Source organism: Dipteris shenzhenensis, chromosome 27, assembly GCF_047967505.1.
Source record: "Dipteris shenzhenensis isolate YYH24624 ecotype China chromosome 27, Dip_SZ_1.0, whole genome shotgun sequence".
NCBI lineage: Eukaryota > Viridiplantae > Streptophyta > Polypodiopsida > Gleicheniales > Dipteridaceae > Dipteris > Dipteris shenzhenensis.
Window position 1 is genome coordinate 7,336,490 of NC_141622.1, and position 24,644 is coordinate 7,361,133.

Here is a 24,644-nt window from a genome sequence, read left to right on the forward strand (position 1 = left end):
TTGAAGGGGGGGTAGATCCCATGACACACTAGTGATCACAAGCCAGGAGTGGCAGGAGGAGTGGGATAGTTACACCTGAACTATGGGTTCATAAATTGTGTGACACTAGATCCACTTAACCTAGCATGGTTTACATGGTAGAATTGAGGGCTAGGTGAGGAGCTCAGAGCAGGAGACTAGATAGGTTTTATATTTCTAAAGAAGGATGGTGGATTTGCATCCCCATGAGTGGGGATCATCTTGTAGTCTCGATCAAGTGTATCCGATCAATGCCCCGGTGACATGGAAATTCCATAACCCGCAGAGTGTCTCAAGATCCATGGACATGCCATTTAAGTTCAATAAAAATATTCCTACATCTAAGAAATTTTGCATGGCAATTAGGGAGAAGTGGAGAAGGAAAGAGGAGGGGGTACTAATGTAGTATCAATTTGGGATGTGGCAGTAAGAAGAGTACTCATTTGAGACAGGACAAAGAAAAAGATCAAGAAGGCAGGTAGGAATGACTACAAGGAGGTGATGATGACATGCATTAAATGTCTAACTACAAATAGTGCTAGCAAAAGCACCAAAGGATGCCATACTAGCCATAGTGCTAGTAGAAATAGAGGCCACCCAATTAGAGTGGGAGTGGGAAGAGGCCGGTCATGCAAGGATAATTAGCAGACAAGCTTGGTTGGTGGTTGGGGATTGTCCATCAAAGCCATTTTTCTAGATGATGAAATGCAAACACATGCATGAGAAAATAGACAGAGTCAATAACACCAATGGAAATGTGGTTATAGAGTTTCGGCATATCATTAAAGTATTTGAGCTAAGTGCTATAGTGGGAGAGTTGGCAAAGTAGGATCAAGGATGGAAGGACAACATGCAAAAGATCTTGTAATGCATTGAAATTAGAGTCCCTAAATATCAGAGAAGGCAAATGGCAAGACCGTTTGCAACAATTGACAAGCTAAAGGATGCATGAAAGTGCCTTAAAGATGACAAGGCACCCGGACCGGACGGGTTAACTGCTAAATTTTATAGAGAATTTGGGGATGTCATGGACCAAGACTTGATCAAGATGGCGAATGAGGTGGCATGTAGAGGCACATTGTTAGAAGATGTAAATGTAGTCTCATGGAGCTATTCCCCAAAAGGCCAAGCAGAATGAATGTAGGAAATTGGTGACTAACCATGATGTTCAACTCCTCCTACAAGATCACCACCAAAGCGATCACTTTAAGGATCATAGATATCTATTCGACTGTGGTGGATTCTGAGAAGAAAGGGTTTGTGAGAGGTAGGGACATCTTCGAGAACATTCTAAATGTCATGGCAGCACTAGATTATGCACAATCTATAAGGCAAAAAGTGGCCCTAGACTTGGACAAGCATGTGAGGTGGGATTACCTTCTACAGGTGATGGAAAAGCTAGGCTTTGAGAAGGAGTTCATGGCAATAGTCAGATGGCTCTTTGGCAATGCAACAATAATCCTCTGTGTCAACAAAGGAGTCATAGGCCGGTTCAATCTCAGAAGGTCGGTACATTAAGGTTGCCCGCTAGCCATGTTTTTATTTACAATCAGGACCATTCACCTAATGCACAAGCTCGAGCTGAATGTCAGCTCTGGTAAGATTCAAGGTATTCATCTCCCATTAGGCAATCAATTAAGTATTCAATTGTTTATTGACAACACCCTAACACTCTCTCAAGAGAATAAGGCGCATGTACACACACACAATTTTAGCCAAATAATTTTGTCACACATATTTGGTGAGGAGTATTATGGTTTGTCCTTTGTCCTTTGTATGCATGTTAAATAAGTTACTCCCCTCCAATGTTTAAATTTCTACTTATTTTACCATTTGACTAATAGTTTGTGTTAGTACTAACCCTAGATCTCTCTCTCCCAAATATTTATATACTCTTGATATAGTATTGGTACATGGAGACGCTTCCATTTATGATTATCCATTATGAAGACACTTCAAAAGTATTGATATAGCAACTATTGAGGGTATGTATTCCAATGACAAGAGTCAATACAAAGCATTATTGGAAATGTCATTCCAGTGGTTTTTCATGTATGAAATATTTGCCATATGATTCACATACATAGTCATACACATGTGGAAGGTGATATTGGGCACATGATCCACACACATCCACACACGTGGTGGTGTGTATAATACACATGTGGAAGGTGATATTGGCCATATTATCCACACACATTCACACACTATTAACTAGAAAAGAATTCGAGACTAGACGATAGGCATGGCGATGCTCGAGGGCCATATAGGAAAAGGGAACATGAGGGGAGAAGCGCTAACATGGGTGGGGAAAAGGGATTAAGAGGGGTGGGAATGAAGAGGGAGACTATGGCACAAGGGGAGAGGGAGAGGGGAAAGAGGAGCATGTACATAATGGGACGAGGAATGTAGAGATGGAGACATCAAGGGAGGAGGGTCATGCTTTATTTGAAAGGAAGGATGGGGGGGGAGAAATCAAAGTACTAGCTAGGTGGCTTTACAAGAATGAGCATGTCCCATCAAGGAATAGCCCCCTCCTTTTATAGCCAAGAGAGGGGGTCTCTCCCAATAAATGCATCCTCCCACATGCATGGTGTGTGTGGAAGAGTCTCCCATGTGGGCTAGGCGGTTACGCACTCTCAACTATGTGCGACAACCCTTTGCCTCATTTTTCCACATAAATCAACCCCCATATCCCAAGTCTAAGATACTCCCTTGGTCTCTTTCCAATTTTATAATACATTTAAACATCTAGGAGGACAAGTGGAGGGTTGGCACAAGGAATCTTGCCACCTCATCCTACTTTCCCATTATTTAACTTCCATTCTTGGACTTTCTACACCCCCCGCACATGGGCCTATCCTACATGGAGGGAATAATCCAATATAATATCCATCTCCACCTATTTTATATTACTTCTCCCATGGTCCTTGGGCCATATCTCACTAAATGTAGGCATGGGACTGCCTAGGTGGAGGGGTGGTACATGGAGGACCCATGCCACCTTATCATTTTATATTATTACTACCATGGATTATGTACAACACACCTTATGGGTCCTCTTACGTGGAAGGGTGGCACATGGTCATGCCCTGCCACCTCAACCCTTGGCCTTATGCACACCATATTTTATTATACTATTGCCACACATACAAGCACACACACATATTTATGCCTTTTACTTTGGTCAAATTTATCCATAATAGTCCCCCCCCAGGCAAGGAATGCACAACATTTCCATGCCTGGGACCATCACGCACAAAGAAGGGCTTGAGATAATGCTTATTGATCACCTTCTTGCCATATGGCTCATGCAGCTCCTGAACTTGTACAAACCCATTGCTACATTCCTTGATGACTTTGTATGGACCAGTCCACAGTGGCAGGAACTTCTTATCCATTTGGTGGTCTAATCTGCTATCAAAGCATAGCACAACATCCCCCTCAGCAAAGTGTCTTTCCCATCCCATGCAAATTTTAGCATCCAAGCGGGCCTTTTGTCGATTCTTTTGGATCTTTGTTTGATGTAGTGCAAGGTGTCAGGTTTCATCTAACTTCTCAAGTTGTACCCAACCTGGCCTCTACATGTTCATCTTCTATCATCCTCTATTCTTGTGCCAATCCCAAGGCCAGAATCTCTATCTCTAGGGGTAAAACTGCCTCAGTACCTTACACCAACTCAAAAGGAGTGTGACCTATAGACGTTTTATGAGTGATGTTGTAAGCCCACACAGCTTCAGTGACCTTCTGATCCCATTGGCTCCTGTTCCCTGTGACCATTTTTCCCATGGATTTACAAAGGAGGCCATTGGTCTGCTCCGTTTGTCCCATGGATGCTGGATAATAGATGCTAGAAGTGCGATGATCAATACCCATGCGATCCATGAGCAACTCCACTACTCATTTAAGAATGGACTCCCATGGTCAGATACTATTTCCATGGGTGTCCCAAACCTTGTATAGATACGTTCAAATATGAAATTTGAAACTGCCTTACCATTTGCAGTGGGGAGGGCAATAGCTTCAGCCCACTTAGTGACATACTGAGTGGCTACCAAAAGATACTTCTTTTTGTGGGCAGTCATGGGTAGGGGCCCAACAAAATCTATTCCCCACTTCTAAAACGGATGGATGGACATCACTGGGTGATGTTGCCCAGGACACAAATCCTTCCTACCAAAGAATTGGCATGGTTCACAAGTTTTGCAATACATAGTGACATCCTTGAACAAGGTCGAACATAATGCTTAAATTTCTCAATGCGAAACACCAAAGACAAACATGCTTGTCAGCCTCAAAGTAGTGTCATTCAGTTTCGAGCAATTGTCAAGAAGCAAATCGAAGGGGATACATGAACTGATCCTCCCCTTGCTGGAGAAGAATACCCGCCAGAGTGTGCTCACCAAACCCAAGATTGATATAGAAAGTCATTGACCAATCAGGATTGCGTAGAATGGGTTCTGAAGCCAACGCACTCTTGATTTGTACAAACCCATGATCACAATCCTCATCCCAAGAGCAATCAACTCCATCTTTTAATAGCATAGTTGTGGGTCACGTCAAAGCAGCATATTGTGTTTGGTTGTTGGCCGGGAGAGCTTAAGGATAGCTTCTACCTTCTCGGGGTTAGGCTTGATGCCCTTGGATGAGACAATATGTCCTAGTAACCTCCCTTGAGTGGCTCCAATGGTGCATTTATCAGGGTTGAGGCTGCCATTCGTCTCATTGACCCTTTGGAAGGCCAACCTAACCTTCATGACATGCTCCTTATGTGCCCAGAATATACAGAAATCATCTAAAAATACCTCCAAGAAAACCCCCAAATATGGAGCAAGCACCATCTGCATAAATCTTTGAAAGGTAGCAGGAGCATTAGTGAGATCAAATGGCATTACTTTGAATGCAATCATCCCCCAGGGTGTGGCAAATGTGGTTTTAAGCACATTCTCCTCAGCAATTTTGATTTTATAAAACCTGGAGTAACCATCACAGAAAGTATACATCTCATGACCACTTACCTTCTCAAGAATGAGGTCTTGAAAGGGAAGAGGATGATGGTCCCTCTTGGTGGGCACATTGAGTTTCTTATAGTCGATGCAGACCCGCCACTTGTTTTTCTTTAGGGTGATTGCCACTAGTGAAACCCATTCAGTATTGTAAACCGGAACAATAAACCCAGCTTCTACAAGTTTTTACAACTCTAAGCGCAAAGCATTGGTCTGTAGGGGCCCTAATCTTTGATACTTCTGAGCCACAGGCTTCACATCAGCTCTATCTTGTGCTCTATGGCAGTCACATGGCAAAGGTGGTGGTAGCGAGTTGCAAAGAGGTCAGGGAAATCTTTGAACATTTCTAGGAACTCATCTTTCTCACTTGGAGTGAGGTCTGGGGAAAGCATAGATTCAAGCTGTTGAGGACTAGCTATTACCTTTTCTGCAGGTGGTGGGGTCGGAGACACCCCCATCATGTAAACTTCCTCCTCTGAGAACTCCTCCCCCCGGTTTGATTCTTCCATTGATTCAGACACCAAGGATGAGAGAGTATCACTGTCTTGCTCCTCTTCTTCTTCTAGTTCAGTGGCACCTGGTTGCATCGGGATCTTCTCCTTAGAAGCACCAAAAGACATGTGTCCTGTCTTCTAATAGCTGACTGCATCACTCTTTCTAAACCGTGGTCTCCCGAGTATGGCTGGGTAACTCTTGCCTATATCTTCGATGTCCACTACATAGAAATTGACGGTGGTGGTTAACCCATTGACAGTGATGGGCAAATCCTCAATGACTCCTAAGGTGGCGAGACGTCGACCATCTGCTACCTTGATTCGAGTGGAGGAATGCCTTGTGCATTTCAAATTCAATTTCTTCATGATATAGGGCACCATCATATTACATGCAGCTCCCCCATCGTCACACACTTTTGACATGGCAATTATCTATGATGACATCTACTGTATGCCAGTGCCGATCAATTTCTTCAGAGATAGAAGAAACCTCTCGTACCTTTCCCTTTTTCTTGCTCCTCCTTGTTGAGAGCCCTTGCTATAGCTCACGTCTCACCTTAGGGCTTAATGCTATTAGTTGAGGAAGCATGATGCTCAAAGACTGATGAGTAAGGTCTTGAATGACCGAATAGTCCTCTTGCCCTGAGATGATGGCAAAATCCAAGGGCGACCACTTACTCCTATGAGATCTTTTAGTCTTCTCTGTTGGTGGGTCTACCAGGTCAACATTTGAGGGCTCTGAGAAGGACACCTTCTTCCTGGGGCAGCCGGCGATTTGGAGAGGGGTCCGAGGTGGTACGGCTTCTTTTCCCGAGGTCAAGGATCTCTATGTCAGAATCCTCGATGCCTGATTCACTTAGAAGATTCACGCTTGGAATATAAGGACATTCCGTGCAATACTGGTGGCACTCGTAGCACGCAATATTGGCACATTCTCTTAGACGGTGATTGGCTTGATTTCTGATGCCCACCATCTCGAGCCAAAGATCATTCAGGGCCTTGGCTAGGTCATTGACTCCAGGTTCTTCAGCAGGAGGGGCCGAGGTAGTAGGAAGGAGGGGGGCTCGTGGGCAAGGTTGGGGAAATCTTCCAGGTGGAGGTTGAGGATATACTCCTTGTTGAGGGTAAGTATCTAAGGGAGGACCATACATTTGAGGTGGAGGCAATGGATACATCCCTGATGGGGGGTGGGGGTATGCCCTTGAGTTGGACCCCCTAGGTGGTTGTTGCAAGAATTGAGGGGGTTGCGGAGGAACAATCGTCTTCTTTGAAGCGGGGTCAGATTGAACTTTATCAAACTTTTGAGCAATCTCATGTGCTAGCACCATGGTTTTTGGATTCTCACATTTAAGGTTGAGGCGGAATTCATCACTTGCTCCTTCTACGAGGTAGCCCAGCACATGCTGAGTCATTCCAGCTCGAAATCCGACGTTGTCCTCCTACATGGCAATTATCTCAAAATGAGGCACAAAAGGTTGATTAGGTACAAAGGGATTCCTTGGTTGAAACATTACCAACCATAGCCGAGCCCTAGAAATCTTTGTAGTGAGATCGAGAAGAAATCATTCAAGACAAGCTTGTCCACAGGAATTAATAAGCAGATGCGCCAAATCTCCCCCCAAGCTTGGGGAGCATCCCAATCTTCAAAGAATGTCACCCTTTTAATTACCTCTCATGCAGTAAGTAGCTCGATCACCGCACAATGAGTAGAATAGAAATCAAAGTCCTCCCAGTATATCACTAGTTCTTCACCTTGAATCATCCATGGTATATCATCCCACCCGTCATCTCCTTGAACCATCACTCAGCTCACGGCCATCCCTTCTGATAGTTCCCATGACGTACGTCTGGCACTAGCTGATAAGCTTGAAGGTAAAAGTATCTCCTACCTAGATGTATAGTTTGGTGTATATGGGGACTTACTTCATGTCCATAATTCCCATACGTCAATGTAGATTCGTTGTCAGGTACATCTGCTTCAAGACCACAGTTGTCTTGCCTGAGTTAGCAATCCTACACTTCACTTCACGTGCATTTGCTTCTATAGTTCTCTTGCCTGGCATTATGCGCCACAATGCACTCAGTCCATAAGGCGTATCCTTTAGCTTGCACAGTTGATCCCCGCAGTCCAATAGGGCTCTCACTATAACCGAACAGATATTTACATGAATATAGTGTAAATAGAGACAACGAGAAGTAGTTGAGATGGCATACTCTATGATATATGAAGACCACAAATGGATCGGTTACATGAAGATCAAGAAAGAGATCTCGCCAATTGGTAGCCGTAATGAGCGAAAAACCAAGCTCCAAATCCTTGAACTCATCGAGAAGTGACATAAAAATATCCACCCTCCTCCTGTGGCGTGCGTCCAAGGAGTGAACTTGAAAAAGTTCAGAATCTACGATCTAGTATCAGATATGAATAGAGCACATGAAATGAAGTACTTTTGCTTTTTACAACAAGAGGAAACTTCCTACGGTTAGAGAGTTACAGTTCATGAGATTTCACCATATAAGCAATATCATTACACTTTCATCACTTCCTATTTGTTGGCCCCTTGGTAAGTTTTCCTTTTGTGAATGGGGAGGTCTTGGGTTCAATTCCCACTCCTTAATAAAAAGAGAGGAGAGGAGAGGAGAAGAGAAGAGAAGAGAATGAGAAGATAGAAGGGGGGGGGCGGGGCGCGAGGTCTGTTGCAAATGCACAAGAGCAGTTTTGCGTGGCACCACACAGAAGATGCGCAGAAGCAATTTTGCAGACGTGCCGCACAGAAGACGTGTAAGAACCTAAAAGATGCGCAAAAACTGAGAAGTTCTACAGCCACAGAGACGGAGAACTGTGAGCAGAAGACACGCAAATTGGAGGTGCAGAAGTAGAGAACCGCACATGGAAGGTGCTACAAAACTACACCTAGTCGCAGGAGTAACGAATTTTATACTACTAGCCATGGAGATTTCGATCCTAGTAGCCACACCGTTCTATTAACTAGAAAAGAATTCGAGACAAGAGGCTAGATGCTAGGCATGGCAATGCTCGAGGGCCATATAGGAAAAGGGAATGTGAGGGGAGAAGCATTAACATGGGTGGGGAAAAGGGATTAAGAGGGGTGGGAATGAAGAGGGAGACTATGGCACAAGGGGAGAGGGAGAGGGGAAAGAGGAGCATGTACATAATGGGACGAGGAATGTAGAGATGGAGACATCAAGGGAGGAGGGTCATGCTTTATTTGAAAGGAAGGAGGGGGGGGGGAAGAAATCAAAGTACTAGCTAGGTGGCTTTACAAGAATGAGCGTGTCCCATCAAGGAATAGCCCCCACCTTTTATAGCCAAGAGAGGGGGTCTCTCCTTATAAATGCATCCTCCCACATGCATGGTCTATGTGGAAGAATCTCCCATGTGGGCTAGGTAGTTACGCACTCTCAATTGTGTGCGACAACCCTTTGCCTCATTTTTTCACATAAATCAACCCCCATATCCCAAGTCTAAGATACTCCCTTGGTCTCTTCCCAATTTTATAATACATTCAAACATCTAGGAGGATAAGTGGAGGGTTGGCACATGTAATCTTGCTACCTCATCCTACTTTCCCATTATTTAACTTGCATTCTTGGACTTTCTACACCCCCCCCACATGGGCCTATCCTACATGGAGGAAATAATCCAATATAATATCCATCTCCACCTATTTTATATTACTTCTCCCATGGTCCTTGGGCCATATCTCACTAAATGCAGGTGTGGGACCGTCTAGGTGGAGGGGGGGTACATGGAGGACCCATGCCACCTTATCATTTTATACTATTACTACCATGGATTATGTACAACACACCTTATGGGTCCTCTTACGTGGAAGGGTGGCACATGGTCATGCCCTGCCACCTCAACCCTGGGCCTTATGCACACCATATTTTATTATACTATTGCCACACATACAAGCGCACACACATATTTATGCCTTTTACTTTGGTCAAATTTATCCATAACAACACATGGTGTTGTGTACAATACATTTTATAGGGTCATGATAAACATTCTAGAAGGTTAGAAAGGTGGCTAGATTATAGCGCATGGCTATATTGATTTGTGGGATATTATTTAAAAGAGAGATGAAAATTAGTGGTAGGGAGTTGGAAAGTTGGGTGGCTAGAGAGCTGACAGGCATTCGATATATGAGTAACACATAAACTAGACACTGACATCACAAATGGCACATGAGAAGACTACTATGTAATCTAGTACATCGTGATTGAGGATGGACTCATGCTAAGATATTTCACTATCTTCTTCTAAGATTCGATCTCTAGTTTCTTCAATTGTGGGGTGAAAAAACTGCCTTCCATAAAGAAACCAACCTATGAGCGAACTATGTTTTTCTTAAGAAAATAAGCCTATGTAATTACAATGATATGCTGCTAAACCTGGTCTTGCTGCAATGTGCCTAGCATAATGTATTCTTTCATGCATGAGGCTACCTTCAAATGGAGTGCCACGGACATTCAATAACAATGCGTGCACTTGCAATTGAAGGCTATCAAGTTTTACTTTTGGCACAGCTTATGGAGAACGTGTTGGTAATGGCTCTTTTGCTTGATCTAAGGAGAATGTAATAGGGGATTGACCCTATACCACCAACTGCAACTCATTAATTGTGCATCATCCTTATGTCTTTGGCATCATGAGTGTTGTTGGTGATAACTTTTAGGAGTCAGATGGAGTGTGTAAGGGGAGTATACAACTTAAGTGGTGTTGAGGAGACACCATGAGACAATGACACAAATGAGAGAGGCACCATGAGACAATGACACAAATGAGAGAGGCACAAGGTATCACTAGGTAACATAAAGCTTTATTCACAAGAAAACACCAAGCTCACCCTAAGACACAAACTATGGAGGAAGGAGAAGAAACCACCAACCTAGGTGGCCATCTCCACCTCTCCTAAATTAGATTCATCTTTGCTACATCCATGGGAGGAGTGAGTGATTGCCACATAGATGACCACCTATGACATCCACATGTCACCATCCTAGTACCCAGCTAGAACCTTATAAAAATCATCTAATATATCTCTCACAAAGACTCACTAAGGTTGGATGCTATGATCATGTAACTTTCAATAGTTGGCACTGTATTAGGCCAAATGGAATAACATTGAGTCATACAACCCTTGCCTTCCTTTAAATGCAATCTTACAAGTATCTGTGGATTGAGTACTTGCCTAATGATACCATGACTTCAAGTTTTATTAGGATAAGACACAACCACCATTGAGTTATTTAAAGATTTATTCTATCGATGGTTTGATAGGTATTCTTAAATATACTTTTGTCAAGGGCTCTATAGTTTGTATGCCTTATGTTGTTTAGGGACTAAGTGAATCGGTGAAGCATAAGTGGATAAGGATGGTTGAATGTAACCAAGGTCTAGAAAATCTTGGATTCATTTCTTGATTTCCTCATTTTCCAAAGGGATGGCATTATAGTGAATTGGATGGAAGAGTGTATTTTAATACTAGATCTATAACATCCTCAACCAATATCTTATGTGGAAGACCTTGAGGGAGCTAAAAGATGAAAAAATACTTATCCAAGAGGGCTTGGAGGTAATAAGGGATGGCACATGGAAAGGCTTCATTGGATTGGGGTAAGAGAATCATTAAGGAGTATGAAGTTGGAAGAGATGAGTAGGATATGGGCATGACAGAATCCTAGGTGGAGTGTATAGATGTTTCCATACTTGACAATCTTGTAAAACTTATAAGATGGCCAAGCCTTGCTTTGAATGCAACCTTCCAACAAGTATTTATGGATTGAATCCTCACCTAATGATACCATATCTTCAAGTAAGACACAATCACCATTGAGTTGTTTCAAGATTTTTTCTATCCTTGGCCGTTAATAGGTATTCTTTAATATGCATTTGCCAAGGTCTCTATAGTTTACATGCCTTATCTTGCTAGGGACTAAGGGGATCAATGAAGAAAAAGGGGATAAGGATGGTTGAATGTAACCAAGGTCTAGAAGCTCTTGGAGTTGTTTCTTGATTTTCACATTTAGAGAATTGTCTAGAAGAGAGAATCCTAATACTATATCTACAACTTGCTCAACCAATATTTTACATGGGAGACCTTGAGGGAGCTAAAAGATGGACAAATAATTATCCAAGAGGGCTTGGAGGTAATGCGAGATGGAAAATGGAGAGGCTTCATTGGAGTAAGAGAATTATGGAGGACAAAGTCCTTACCGACTTGTCACATTCTTTGGAAGAGATATGCACATGACTAAATCCTAGGTGGAGTGTGTAGGTGTTTCCATCGTTATCTATATTGTAAAAATTATCCAAATTCAAAGTACACAATTAGACCTATCAATTGCTTCTTTCTAAAAATGCATCTCCCAATCCATGTCCATAGTGTCACGTAATAGTTTATTTTAAAAAAAAAATACCAATTGATATAGCTTTCTAAAAAATATACCAATTGATAATAGTTTATTTTGGGAAAAATATACCAATTGACATCGCTTTCTAAAAATGCATCTCCCCAATCCATGTCCATAGTGTCACATAATAGTTGATTTTGGAAAAATAATTGCAAATTCAATCCAATAAAGCTTTATTTGTTCATCACTTCCAATATATAAGGGGGGTGGTTTGAAAACCATAGATGTATACCTTTTGACTAGCCTTAAATTGACCAAGTTCTTTTGGTGACCACTGCCATACAGAAAAGAGACTAATTGGACTAGCGTTAAATTGACCAAGTTCTTTTGGTCATCAGTGCCATACAGAATAGATACTAATTTGCTAGCATTTCATGATCATGTAGCTCTACATGGGAGCACTCATTTCTACCCAACTACTACAAACTACATGCTACAAAATGTCCATACTTTAGCATAATATAATTAGGAAAAAGGAAAAGACTTTGATGTGTGATCAATCATTACATAGACTATGTAGCTCACTTGTGTCATATCAAGAACAAGAGAAACTTAGTTAAAAGATATCATATGGTGCCTAAGGAAAGTGGCATGACAAAGGCATCAAATAAAGGCCTTTCACTAAAGGTATGTTAGTGTCGTTACACCATTTTATATTCACATGCAAGAAAAAAAAACATTGTATGGTTTTAATAGGACAATAGTAGACTTTTGCAAAGCATCGTATGATTTGGATAGGGCAATAGTAAACTTTTTATAATAAAAAATGTAATGATATCATTAGAAGGCTTTTTCTGTTGTCACAAGAAACTCATCAAAGGACTTGCAAGAGCACAAAATTCCAAAACCAATAAAAGGCATGAAGATAAAACAAATTTATCCTAACGTTAATTGCATAGGCTCATAAATTTCCTTCTGATCCCAACAATTTAAACTTATTTTGATATTAAAATGAGTGGCCCAAAGCTTGCCATTTTTTTTGAATGCAAACTACCATCAGCATACCATTAAGTGGCCATTAGGTAAATGTGATCAAGAGTCTTTGACCAAGAATTGATGGTTTAATGACAAATCTATTTAGAGAGTTTACACAACATACAACACAAATACTTTGACTACAATCTTAAACAAGGTATACAAGGAGCATCAGGTGAACTCCATTCACTTGTCACTCTTCATCGAGTTTGATTGCTACTAGCTATACATCTATAGGATTAAAAAATCACAAAATTGCAAGGAAAAAGCTTGCAAAATGCCAAGGTCCCTACTTGGTGAGTCAAGTAGTAGAATCTCAAAGTTGCTTGTTGTGACAAGTAACATGTGATGTGCTATAAATGGACACCATACATACTATTTGGACTCCAAGGAGCACATTTTCAAAGCAATATGCAAGGAGATCAAACACATCAACAAATACCTCTTTTGTAATTAAAGATGAGTTAAAATGCTTACAAACACTTGCTTTCCTCATCCCAAAAATTGATTGACATCCAAATGGATTTGCAAGGAGTCTTATAATATGAATAAAAAACCTATTTTTTCAGAGCATAAATTACATGAGCTGCTATAGTTGGAGGATGTGATGCCAAGCTCACAATTTATAGGTCTCTTCAGCCCCAAAACCATATGTCCATAACAATTTGCAATGTTTTTTCTTGCATGAATAAAAATTCCCTCAATAATAGAAAAATGTTGTACCTATCTCCACCCTAAAAAACTAATGCATCAATGTCTTATGACAAACATCTGCTCAAACCTAAGTTACGGTCTACTAATAATATTCAATGGAAAAGAGGCACTTGCTTGGTGCACTTTACAGAGTTCCGTTGGGTAGGCTCCTCTCATTTCTTTCCTATACGAACCAAATATGAGATTGATGAAATTTTAAGGGTTTTGAATCTAAGATGAAGTATGGATCGATAGATTCTCAAACCTTTGGCACAAAGACACTCCAAAGAATACGTCTACAATGCTTTAGCTTGATTCTCAAACTTTTGGGACAAAGACAGCAGTCTAGGGAAGACGTCTATAGCCATTGGAGGGGAAAGAATAGGGAAGTACAAAAGTTGTCAAGGGCATAAAGAATATGTTCTTCACTTGTTTGTTTCTAGTCCACATGCTAGAAGAATTTGAAAGATTGTACAAACTCTTCCAATGGAGCATATGAATTGGAAAGCCATTCTTTAAGGTAATTGATGCAAACTAAAGTAGGAGCATAGGGTCAAGTTAGAGATCATGTGCTTTGGTACATCTAGGTGGCCAAAAAGAATGTAGAATTTAATAATTTACTTGTTAAAACTGAAGAAACTTTTCTGATGTGGCTTAACAAGAAAAATAGATACTCACTAAGAAGGTCTTGATGTTCAATCAATAACATATGTAGCTTTTGAAAGAAAGCAATGAACACCTTGAGACTAATTGCAAAGACACACCCACAAGAAAGACTAGGAGGACTAACAAGGAGGAAAGCGTGACTTATATGCTTTAGAGCATAAATGGATTCTTCTTTTTATGAGATCCTCCCTATATTAACTTGTAACATCTCCACATTGAGACCTCCTTCCTCTAGAATCCTTTGTCTTAGCATAGTGCTTATGCTTGCATTCATCCCATGGTGTCATGTGTCCTACAAAGAATACCCTAGGGCTTATCCCTTATTATTGCAAATTGTCAAGCCCTCTTGGTTTCCCTCTATATTGTGGTCCCCATATTAAACTTATGAGCACATCTATGCTTTGCTAAACTTATGCTTTCCACCATTCAAAATAGCCTAATTTTATAAGGTGTCAGCCTTTACTCAACAAGTTTTCATGTGATAAGGCCTCAATAGATTTGTTTTAGACATATGTAGAATCAATTGAAAAGGGTTTGGTTATGTGTAAGGGTTAGGTAGTATTAAAAAAGATTAAATTGGATACTCAAAGCGCAATGACTCTTGCAAGCTTTCTTCCTTGATACAAGAGTAAAACTCTTCCTATGTGCATTTAAGGAGGCCTTGCCAATTGCATGACATTAATGAGGAAATATTTGATTGACATATTGTTACCTTATTTGTAAGTAGGCCCTTGCTCTTCCACTAGTTGTTAAAAAAATTAGATTGGGAGCCTTCTCCAAGGAGGCCACATGGTAAACAAACTATAGAAATACTTTCTATATGTATGGTCAAAGTATTAATTACTAAAATCACCATTTGAGAAGGAAGGGAACACATATGTATAATTAGCTTCTTATGCATGATCACTTTCTTCAATGTCCCTTGTTAGGCCTCTAAGAATCATCATGGAGTCCATATGTGTGGACATATTGGTCCCTTACCTCTAAGTAGAAAGAAGGGAAATAAACAATGCTATGCCCTTAATAAAAGAGTAGCTAGTAGCAAAAAAATGCCATTCTATGTTTTGTGGGAGAGCAGAAAGCTTATTATTTATGAGCACAAATTTATAATAGTCTTTGATCGCATAAGTAGTCATCAATATTGAAGATCACTACTTGTGGGACTCACAAGATTCAAACAATCACCATAGATTTGCATGTAGTTCTCAAAATTGAGCCACGACCATATATCTAGTTAGATGTTATAAAGCATAATCATCATTAATTCAACAAAGAAGTCCATTTATTAAAATCCATATATCAAAATCTTTCACAATAATTATAGTCATAATCGACAAGTTTTTCATGAGTCTTAATTTATTATCTAATAACCAACTATCTAGCATACAAGACTTCATGCATTGAATTCAATGCGCTGCTTTTTATTTATGGAATTTATTTTTATCCCTTATTCATAATCAATAATTTGATCACTAGTGAGATGGTATACACTACTTTATACATTTAAATCCATATACCAGATTTTGGTTTTGGATAGCTTGAGGATATAATTGTATTAGCAATGAGTTAGGTTGCAGTCAGGGCCTATTTGATTACCCATTCTCTAAACTCTTTCTATTATGCTCCAAAGTCAGTTTTTGGGAACTATGCAAAAGATAGTAGGATGGAGGATACATGAATTGGAACAAAGTTTGCCAAATATTTGTAAAATGATAGAAACAAGAGTCACCCATGCATGTAAACACATGCACACACACATATGCACACACGTAAACATAGAATGCACATGCATAGAGACACATGTATAGCAACACCACATGCACACATACATAGAGATGCACTCACTCACATATGTCCAAATAATGAACACATATACATGCTACATACATTTTCCCTTCTTGAGTGCTTATCCCCCTTCCCAATCGATTTTCAATGCTTGCTCCCATTGGATGATGGCTTTGTCCTAGACATGATAAATTTATTGCATTCAATAGCATATAAAAGTAAGCTTGAAACCCATGGTTACTATTTAAGGCATTCAAAAGTCTGCTAAACCATTATGCATAACACATTAATCTTCTTACATTTAAGAGGAATAAAGGTCTCAAACACTACTTCAAAATTTTGCTTCCTCTAGTTCCTAAATAGCACCACAATGAGATTGATACTAAATTTATGGCACAATCTCAACACTCGCAATTTGCAAATTCAAGTTTAGAGATGGAGGGCTCTTGAAAAATTAACAAAATTTTAAGATCCCACCTTTGAGACCCAGCGGAGTAGACGCGTCAGGCTACTCGTGAAACTTAGAGAACTTGATTGATTGATAGAGGCACCAAGGGATGAGGCACCCACGGGACCATGTGACACACCCCATAGGACTACATAGGTAGGGCTTGCAGTGTGCACCCATAAGAGAGACAGGGAGAGAGAGAGACAAATAGAAAGAGAGAGAGAGAGAGAGAGAGAGAGAGAGGTCTGAGTGGCAAAGAAGAGAGAAAGAGCATGGCTCAACGGTTGCGGTCGGTTGCTCGTCGCCTTTCTGGCCCAACCTTTCCCTCATCCCCACCCCTCTTACAACCTGCCCGTCGTATCAGTATTACTCCTGGAGAACGCGAAAGAGCGGTACGCATTTTCGCCCTCCTGCTCTCCTGCCCTTCGGAACGCTACTTCACTTTTGCATTATATGTCTTCGTGTAGATTGCTACGCCACAGCATCCTTTGAACCGTTGTCACCTGCGATTGACATCTCTTCGCACAGTGCCCGAACGCAGGACATGCCCATTACAAGGCAATGGCATCCTGCCTTGCACAATGGGTTGACTCGTCTCCTCACTGATGCAGCAAGAGATTTACTTGCAATGGGCTTCGAAAGCAACACCTTCTTTGTTTTTTGAACGCTTTTGCTCATAGTTTAAAATCACGCTCATTCTGAACCCTAACTCGCACTTCTGCCTTCGCCTTGCCGATTTGCTTTTTCTGTTCATGGCTCATATCACTCCAAGTTGTAACATCAATTTACTCAAGTGCTGTTCTTTTTTCCAGATCTGGAGCGGAAACCGCTTTATTTTTTTAATACAATTATTTCTTTCCTATGGATGCCACGAAGGTTCCAAAGATCCTCTCCATTTTCTCTTCCATGTTTTGTCTCAAAGCCCTAAGTGGACGTATGTTATATAAAACATATGTTTGTTTGTACAAAGCTAAGAAGCTCAAGTGTCAACATTAGAACCATTGTGTCATATAACCATACAAAAGCATAATGGGAATTCCAAGGTTTTTAAAAACCACTACGTTTGGAGTCCACTCATGGGGATACTTAATGGCAAATAGAAGATGTAGGCCTTTGATTTGTGGTTTGGTCCATGTCCTTGGGTAAGTTTACGATCATCATCATGAAGGGTCCTATCATATTTCTAGGAAGGTGCTATCTCATCAGATTCCCGTCTCAAACACGAATATGTGTAGGATTGTTGTCTGAAGTATGGTTTGTTTTGAATCCAACCCTGAAGCAAAAGGAGTGTGGTCATTACAAGCATACTAGGTTTCTTTGTTATTGCAGTGCAACTCTTGAGCCTTTCCCAGTTACAGTGAATTAGGGGAAACGCCAAATGCAATATACAATGGTGTCATAAACCCCTGTGGTGGTGGCCATCAATGCTAGTGGGCATCTCTCTCACTATACAGCAAATACATGGCTGTGTAAGGAGTCTACTTACTGTGAAGCAATAGCATGTATTGGATCTCTGTCTTTTCAATCTGAAGTCACAATATACTACTAGCCTGATCACCTTGCTTTTCAATCTGAAGTCACAATATACTACTAGCAGCTACTTCTGCATGGCATTGCTGGGCATCCTTAGCAGATCTGCAAAGTGTCTTTCTGGATAGCAAGCAACTGTGCCTAGGCTACTCTTCATGGCAAGTGTAGAGGACAGACTACAGAGTTTTTGTATTGTGTTCATTGCCTCCTTTTATGTGTTCAGCAGTACATCAGTTTCTGCATTGCCTTCAGCAGTGGGGTGCTGTTAGAAATCGACGAATATAGGGTACGCACAACGGAAGACTGATAGAATAGCCTAGGAGCGCACTAAGTGTGTGTGGGGTGTGGAATTACAAAGTTCTTAACTTTATGTGCTTCAAATAGATGTGCAGGCTCATAAATAGACAATGATCCAGCCAGATACAGAAGCTACCAAAAGAATGTATTTCCGTCCTAAGCTATGGACACAATACAAAAGAGAGAGATCCAAAGTCCCACCAGAGCATGGTCCTTTGATTATACCACCACGTACTTAGCGTATGTAGACTCTCCGTCTGTGATCCTTGTACCTTGCTGTTCAAGATGACAGCCAAGGGTGAAGCCTCTTCCAAGCTCTCTGTCTGCAGGTCCTGAACACCTTCTTGGGGCTTGTGGACCAAGCTTGTCTTTGACCTCCTCCTGCTGCAATCTGCTGCTGAACTGCTCCTCCAATTGGATGATTGAATGCCCTGCATTGGGCTCCTTTTATAGGCCGCTAGGGCCCTCAAAATATCCGACCAGTCTGTCCCTCAATGGCCGACTGGATCAGGCCCTCACTCGACCCTTGCTGCTGCCTATAAGTGAGGGCACAACCCCCCCCCCTTTGTTGTGTGTGCCAGCCGACTGGCTGGCCCCCTCCACGCCCCCCTATTTTGGGGCTGTGTGCTGGGCCATATGGCCGACCAGCCAACTCCTTGGCCCTATATAAGGGCAGGGTGCTGCCCTTTTGCAGCCCCTCCGTTTGTTGTTGTTGCTGCCCTATGGATGCCACTGCCAGGCCCCCCTGCAGGCCCTTGAACTCTGCCACTGATCAAAGGCCTTATTGCAAGCCCACAGCCTGTCCGCATGCCTTTCCGTGCTGGCACCTTGTCTCTCTTAGATCTGTGCCCACATGGCAGTCATTATCCTGCCCATGTGTCTCTTTTCTGGGCACATGTTGCCCTAGGTCTCCCTCCCCCACGCATGTTCATGATGTTGCCCCTGTAGCTCCCATGATGGAATTGAAACCCAAAGCGGATGAAATCGCAATTCACTATGGCACTGTGGGATAGTTCGCTATCAATGTGGGCCTCCTGTGAAGCAAATCGCGGTACTCGAGACAAGATGCATGGCGCTGGAAATTCCATACACGCCTTGGGAAACGTGCTGAAACTGTTGAAATCGAATCGCAAATAAGATAGACTGCTGGGAGAGAAGGGTAAGGAGCAAAACACAGCACTAGGGCCTAGAAATAAGGGCTGGACCCCCCCGAAGGTCTTTATTGCAATAGAATAAGGCTTTGTACAATTGAATGAAGAGATTTGGACTTCTTTTTGATTAGCCTTCTCCTTTAGTTCTAGCCTTCGTCATGGCTGAGTTTGCCCTTCACCTCCGGAGTGACGATGGATACTCAGTACGAAGACTTTGTATAAATGGATGCAGTACGAAGACTTTGTATAAATGGATGCTCAAGTATGTGTGGGTGTGTGGATTTGTATGTGTGAGAGCATACTTTTATACTATGGTCTACACCCACAGTTGGGCGCTGATGATGTCAGTGGGGATGTCATAGTAGCTAGTCCCTGCTATGCGTGATGGAGTTTATGGTTTTCAATCTTATGAGTGACTATCGTGAGATTGAAACTGCACTATGTTGTGTTTTTAGAGGATGAGTTTGGGAATGTTCTTGGATTCATCTAGGTATATGCTTCTGCCATATTTGCGGACATGCAAATTTCACCTTGTGAAGTTTTCGTCCAAGTTGCGGCCTGCTGGTATTGCGATAATTCTTTCTATCTTAAATGGTGCGTTGCCCTATCAGCTAGATTTAGATTTTGATGCTTGTTTGGGAGAGACTAAAATGAAATCGTTTAGACTTTACAAGCAGCTGTAGCTTGAATGAAGAGATTTGGACTACTTTTTGATTAGCCTTCTCCTTTAGTGCGAGCCTTCGTCATGGTTGAGTTTGCCCTTCACCTCCAGAGTGTCGACAAAAACTCAGTACGAAGACTTTGTATAAATGGATGCTCAAGTATGTGTGGGTGTATGGGTTTGTATGTGTGAGAGCATACTTTTATACTATGGTCTACACCCACTGTTGGGCGCTGTCCTCGCTATGCGTGATGGAGTTTATGGTTTTCAATCTTATGAGTGACTATCGTGAGATTGAAACTACACTATGTTGTGTTTTTAGAGGATGAGTTTGGGAATGTTCGTGGATTCATCTAGGTATATATTTGTACAATTGGCTCTCACAAGAGCATGGACTGAGTACAATCTGTGTGTTCTAGAGCTTCGAGGCTCTTCTTTTATAGACTTAGCCTAGCAAGAGCTTTCTAATTAGCTGGGGCTTGCTTTTAGCTTTTTTCTAAGCCTAAATTAGGCATACTTTTCTTAGAAAGCTGAGCTTTCCCTGAAATCAGCTTTAGGGGGCTTTTTTTGGAAATTGTGTTGGAATTCTTGCTGATTTGGCATTGTGGGGTCCTCCATAAAGTAGGCACCCACATCTAGGTGCTTTTTGCCTTGTAGGACCTACTTTTTGCACCTTTTCCTTAATTCTAGGGCCTTTTCGCACTCCTCTTGGTCCTACACGTTGCCACAAACAAAAACCAACACTTTAACCCATTAAAGGTTAGACTAATGCATGCATTCTAGTTCTTGGACTATTTTTAGTCCCTTGTGGGCATCCCCACAGTTCTCTTTTTACCAATGCAAGGCAAAAGTAAAAACAATAAAACTTATTCTTGGTTAACCAACTTCACCATAAAGATTACTCTTTATTTTCTAAGGGGAAGTCCCAAATGGTGACATCCCCTCAGCTTCTAAACAGTTGTCCTCAACTGAAAAGCTTCTTGATACAATTGTTGAACTTGAGGATACTCTGAGAAGAATTCCTCATCTACCTACTTGGCATCAAGTGCCGAATAATTCTTACACTTGACAAGGTATCTACGGATAACCTTGCCTTTGGGTCCTTTCTTCTTTGTATGATATACAATTTGTTCTGGTTGGAGGATCTCCTCCATCTCTTCCGCCTTAGGTAACTCTTCTTGAAGTAGTTCTGTGGGTTTTGGTTCTTGATACTTCTTTAGAAGATGCACATAAAAAGCATTGTGAATCTTCCTAGTCTTGGACAGCTCTAGTTGAAAAGTGACTTCGTTTATGGCCTCACTAACTCTAAATGGTCCATACTACTTGGGAGACAACTTTTGGTATACTTTCTCTTTTCCTTTCATCTTTCTGAGTCGTGCTTTTTCACCTAGTCTCCTTCTTGGATGTGCTTTTTCACCTAGTCTCCTTCTTGGAGATTCATCTCCCTCCGGTGCTTGTCTGCTGCCTTCTTTTGCTTTTGTTGAGATCTTTCAATTGCTGTACGAACTTGAGAGAAAGCTGTATCTAAGTCTTGGACATACTGGTTGGGTGCAATATCTCGTCCTTGGTTCTGAGGATAGGTGGCAGAATGACCTTTCCATAAACAACTTCGAATGAGGCTTTTCTTGTGGAGCTATGAACAGTGCTATTGTATGCAAATTCCACAAGAGGAAGACATTTTTCCATTCGACCGTCTGCTCGGATGCAAAACACTTGAGAAGATCCAATATTGTGGAATTGGCATTCTCACTTTGTTCGGCTGACTGAGGGTGAAAAGAAGAAGACTTCGTCCCCATATTATCGAATAATGCTCTCTAGAATAAACTAGTCATCTTGGGGTCTTGATCACTAACAATCGACTTAGGCATCCCATGGTGCTTGAAGATCTCGGCCAGAAACAATCTGGCCATGTGGTTTGCCTTAATATTTTTTCTTACTGGAATGCAATGGGCGTGCTTGCTGAACGTGTCAATGATGGTCCATATCCCATCATTCCCGTATTTGGATCTAGGAAGATCAAAGATGAAATTCATAGCAATACTTTCCCATGGTCCTTGCGGTATGGGCAGCAGCATGAGAAGTCCTGGGGTCTTGTGCCTATCATGCTTTACCTTTTGGCACGTAAGACATCTTGTGAATGTCTTTCCGCATCCCTGGCCAAAAGAAATATCTCTCAATGGCCTGTATAGTAGACAAAATACCTCGATGCCCTACATAAGGAGGAGCATGACCTTCTTCCAAAACTTTGGCTCGCATGTCTTGAGTCACACAAAGATGATCATCTTTCATGAGAAATCCGTCTTTCAATGTATACTGGCTGGATGATACTCCTTGCTGAATATTTCTCATGGTCTCTCCGAAATCTGGGTCATGTAGATAAAGCTCTTTATGGCCTCCAGGTCCCGGTGATATGCTATGGTGACATTATTCACTTTAGGCCTTCTAGATAAAGCATCCGCAATTCTGTTCCGAGCTTCTGGAGTATAGACAATCTGAAAATGAAACATGGACAGAAAAATTGCCCACATCATCTGCTTTTCGGAGATCTTGGTCTGAGTCAAGAACTGGTGGTCAGTCTTGATTGTAAAGTCAGCTCTAAGAAGATAATGCTTCCAAATATGTAAAGCATGAATAACTCCTAGCATCTCTTTCTTATAAACACCCAAAAACATATCGGCATCACGCAGCCTCCTGCTTTCATAAGCTATAACCCGACCTTCTTGATGGAGGGCAGCTCCCACACACTCTCCACATGCATCGCAGTCCACATCAAACGGTTTCTGTAAATTTGGGACAACGAGAATAGGCTCGATCATTAACTTTTCTTTGAGAGCATTAAAAGCTGTCCTTTGTCTTTCTCCCCACCTGAAAACTACATTTTTCTTGGTCAAGTCATGTAAGGGGGCTGCTATATCAGCAAAGTGTCGGATGAAGCGTCTGTAATAGGAACAAAACCCAAGAAATCTACGTACTTCATGTACCAAGGTGAGCTCTGGCCATTCCTGTATAGCTTTAACCTTGGCTGGATCCATCCGAATCCCTTCCTTTGAAATAATGTGTCCAAGATAATGGATCTCATCAAGAAAGAATTCACTCTTTATGGCATTAATGAAAAGCTTATGATTTCTGAGTTCTTGAAACACAGTAGCCATGTGCTCTTTGTGCTCTTCTGTTGTCTTAGAAAAGACCAAAATATCGTCAAAGAAAGTGCCTGTAAGATTTGAAAATTCTGTCCATCATATGATTGAAAGTGGTTGGTGCATTCGTGAGCCCAAAAGGCATCACCAAAAACTCATAAAGTCCAGAAGTGGTCGGCTGGGAGTTGGCTGCTTGTTCTTCACAAGGGTAATTTGGACCGACGTGGGAATTCTTCATCCATATGATTGTTTACAGTTCTTTTCTCTATCTTATCATAATCATGTTTTGTCAGGGGAGTTTTCTTTAAAGGAAATTTGATGAAGTAACTGAAGTCAACTGTTGTGGCAGCTGATAGAGGAAGATCCTGCTTTGAAACAATTCAAATCAAATAAGGAAACTGTGCGGATGGTGAAGAGGTTTGGGGATATACTCGTCATCATTGTCAGTGCTGGTAAGTGCTTCAGTTTCTCTGTAGTTGTCATTATAAATAAGAGTCGAGTTTTCAGAAGCCAGTGAAGTACGTGAGCTCTCTTTTGCAAGTCTCCTTGGATGAACTGGAGGGAATGGATGCATGTGAACAGGTTTAGAGTTTTGTGACTTAGATTGTTGCCCAAGTTTTGTTTTTATGAGCATCATACAAATCATTGGTTTGAACTCCTGTTGTAGGCTGCATCTATCAGATATTAGATGTGACACAGCAACGGCGAAGTGAAAGGCTACCCAGCAAGGAATAGGGGTCCTTTCTATGCTTTTAGAAGCCTGAAATATTTCTCTTTAATGAAGCGTCGATAAAGCTCTGCTCTACAGTGATCATATATTAGTGGCACTAGATGGTTGGCTTGCATTTCATGGTGTAGAATCGTTTTATAGCAGAGACTAGTTTTTCATACTTGGTGCTTCCTGTTTTTGGATGAAACAAGAGGCAAAAGTTCACACAGCTAAAGGCGTGATGTGGTTGATGTTTTGTTGGGTCTTGAAAGTATGACACTTGGGATTGTCACATTGATAAGCTTTGTTGTAAATGCCAATGTAAAATTTACAACCCATTTACACTGTCACATTGATAAGCTTTGTTTTCAAGAACAATGTAAAAGTTACACCCGGTAACGGGTTGAAGTGAGCAATTAAAAAATGTTTTACTGATTTGCATAGTTTTGTTGAATATTAGTGTAGGAAGACATAAGATGTTACAATCTTGATCTCCCCCTCTGTATATTTTGTTAAGATCTTGATATTTTTAATGTTGACATTTTTAATCTCTCGATGAGGGGCTTAGATGGCTAGATTGACCTAGTGAACTCAATGCTTTGGGATTTTGATGGACATCTTTGGCTAAAG

At 41.4% G+C, this 24,644-nt stretch overlaps 1 protein-coding gene across 1 annotated transcript; it reads left to right on the top strand.

Moving 5' to 3' along the window:
- The first annotated feature begins 16,579 nt into the window (after window positions 1-16,579).
- Window positions 16,580-24,437, top strand: LOC147883812 (succinate dehydrogenase subunit 7B, mitochondrial-like). The gene is made up of 3 exons (XM_087398116.1): window positions 16,580-16,921; window positions 23,655-23,757; window positions 23,973-24,437. The coding sequence occupies exons 1-3, from the start codon at window positions 16,802-16,804 to the stop codon at window positions 24,038-24,040; spliced, it is 291 nt and encodes a 96-aa protein (XP_087254242.1). The 5' UTR covers window positions 16,580-16,801; the 3' UTR covers window positions 24,041-24,437.
- Window positions 24,438-24,644: the final 207 nt, after the last annotated feature.

Coding starts and splice junctions, on each gene's coding strand:
- LOC147883812 (XM_087398116.1), top strand. CDS start 16,802: ATGGCTCAACGGTTGCGGTCGGTTGCTCGTCGCCTTTCTGGCCCAACC. Junction 16,922..23,654: donor CTGGAGAACGCGAAAGAGCG/GTACGCATTTTC, acceptor CTGTTGTGGCAG/CTGATAGAGGAAGATCCTGC. Junction 23,758..23,972: donor CGTCATCATTGTCAGTGCTG/GTAAGTGCTTCA, acceptor CTCCTGTTGTAG/GCTGCATCTATCAGATATTA.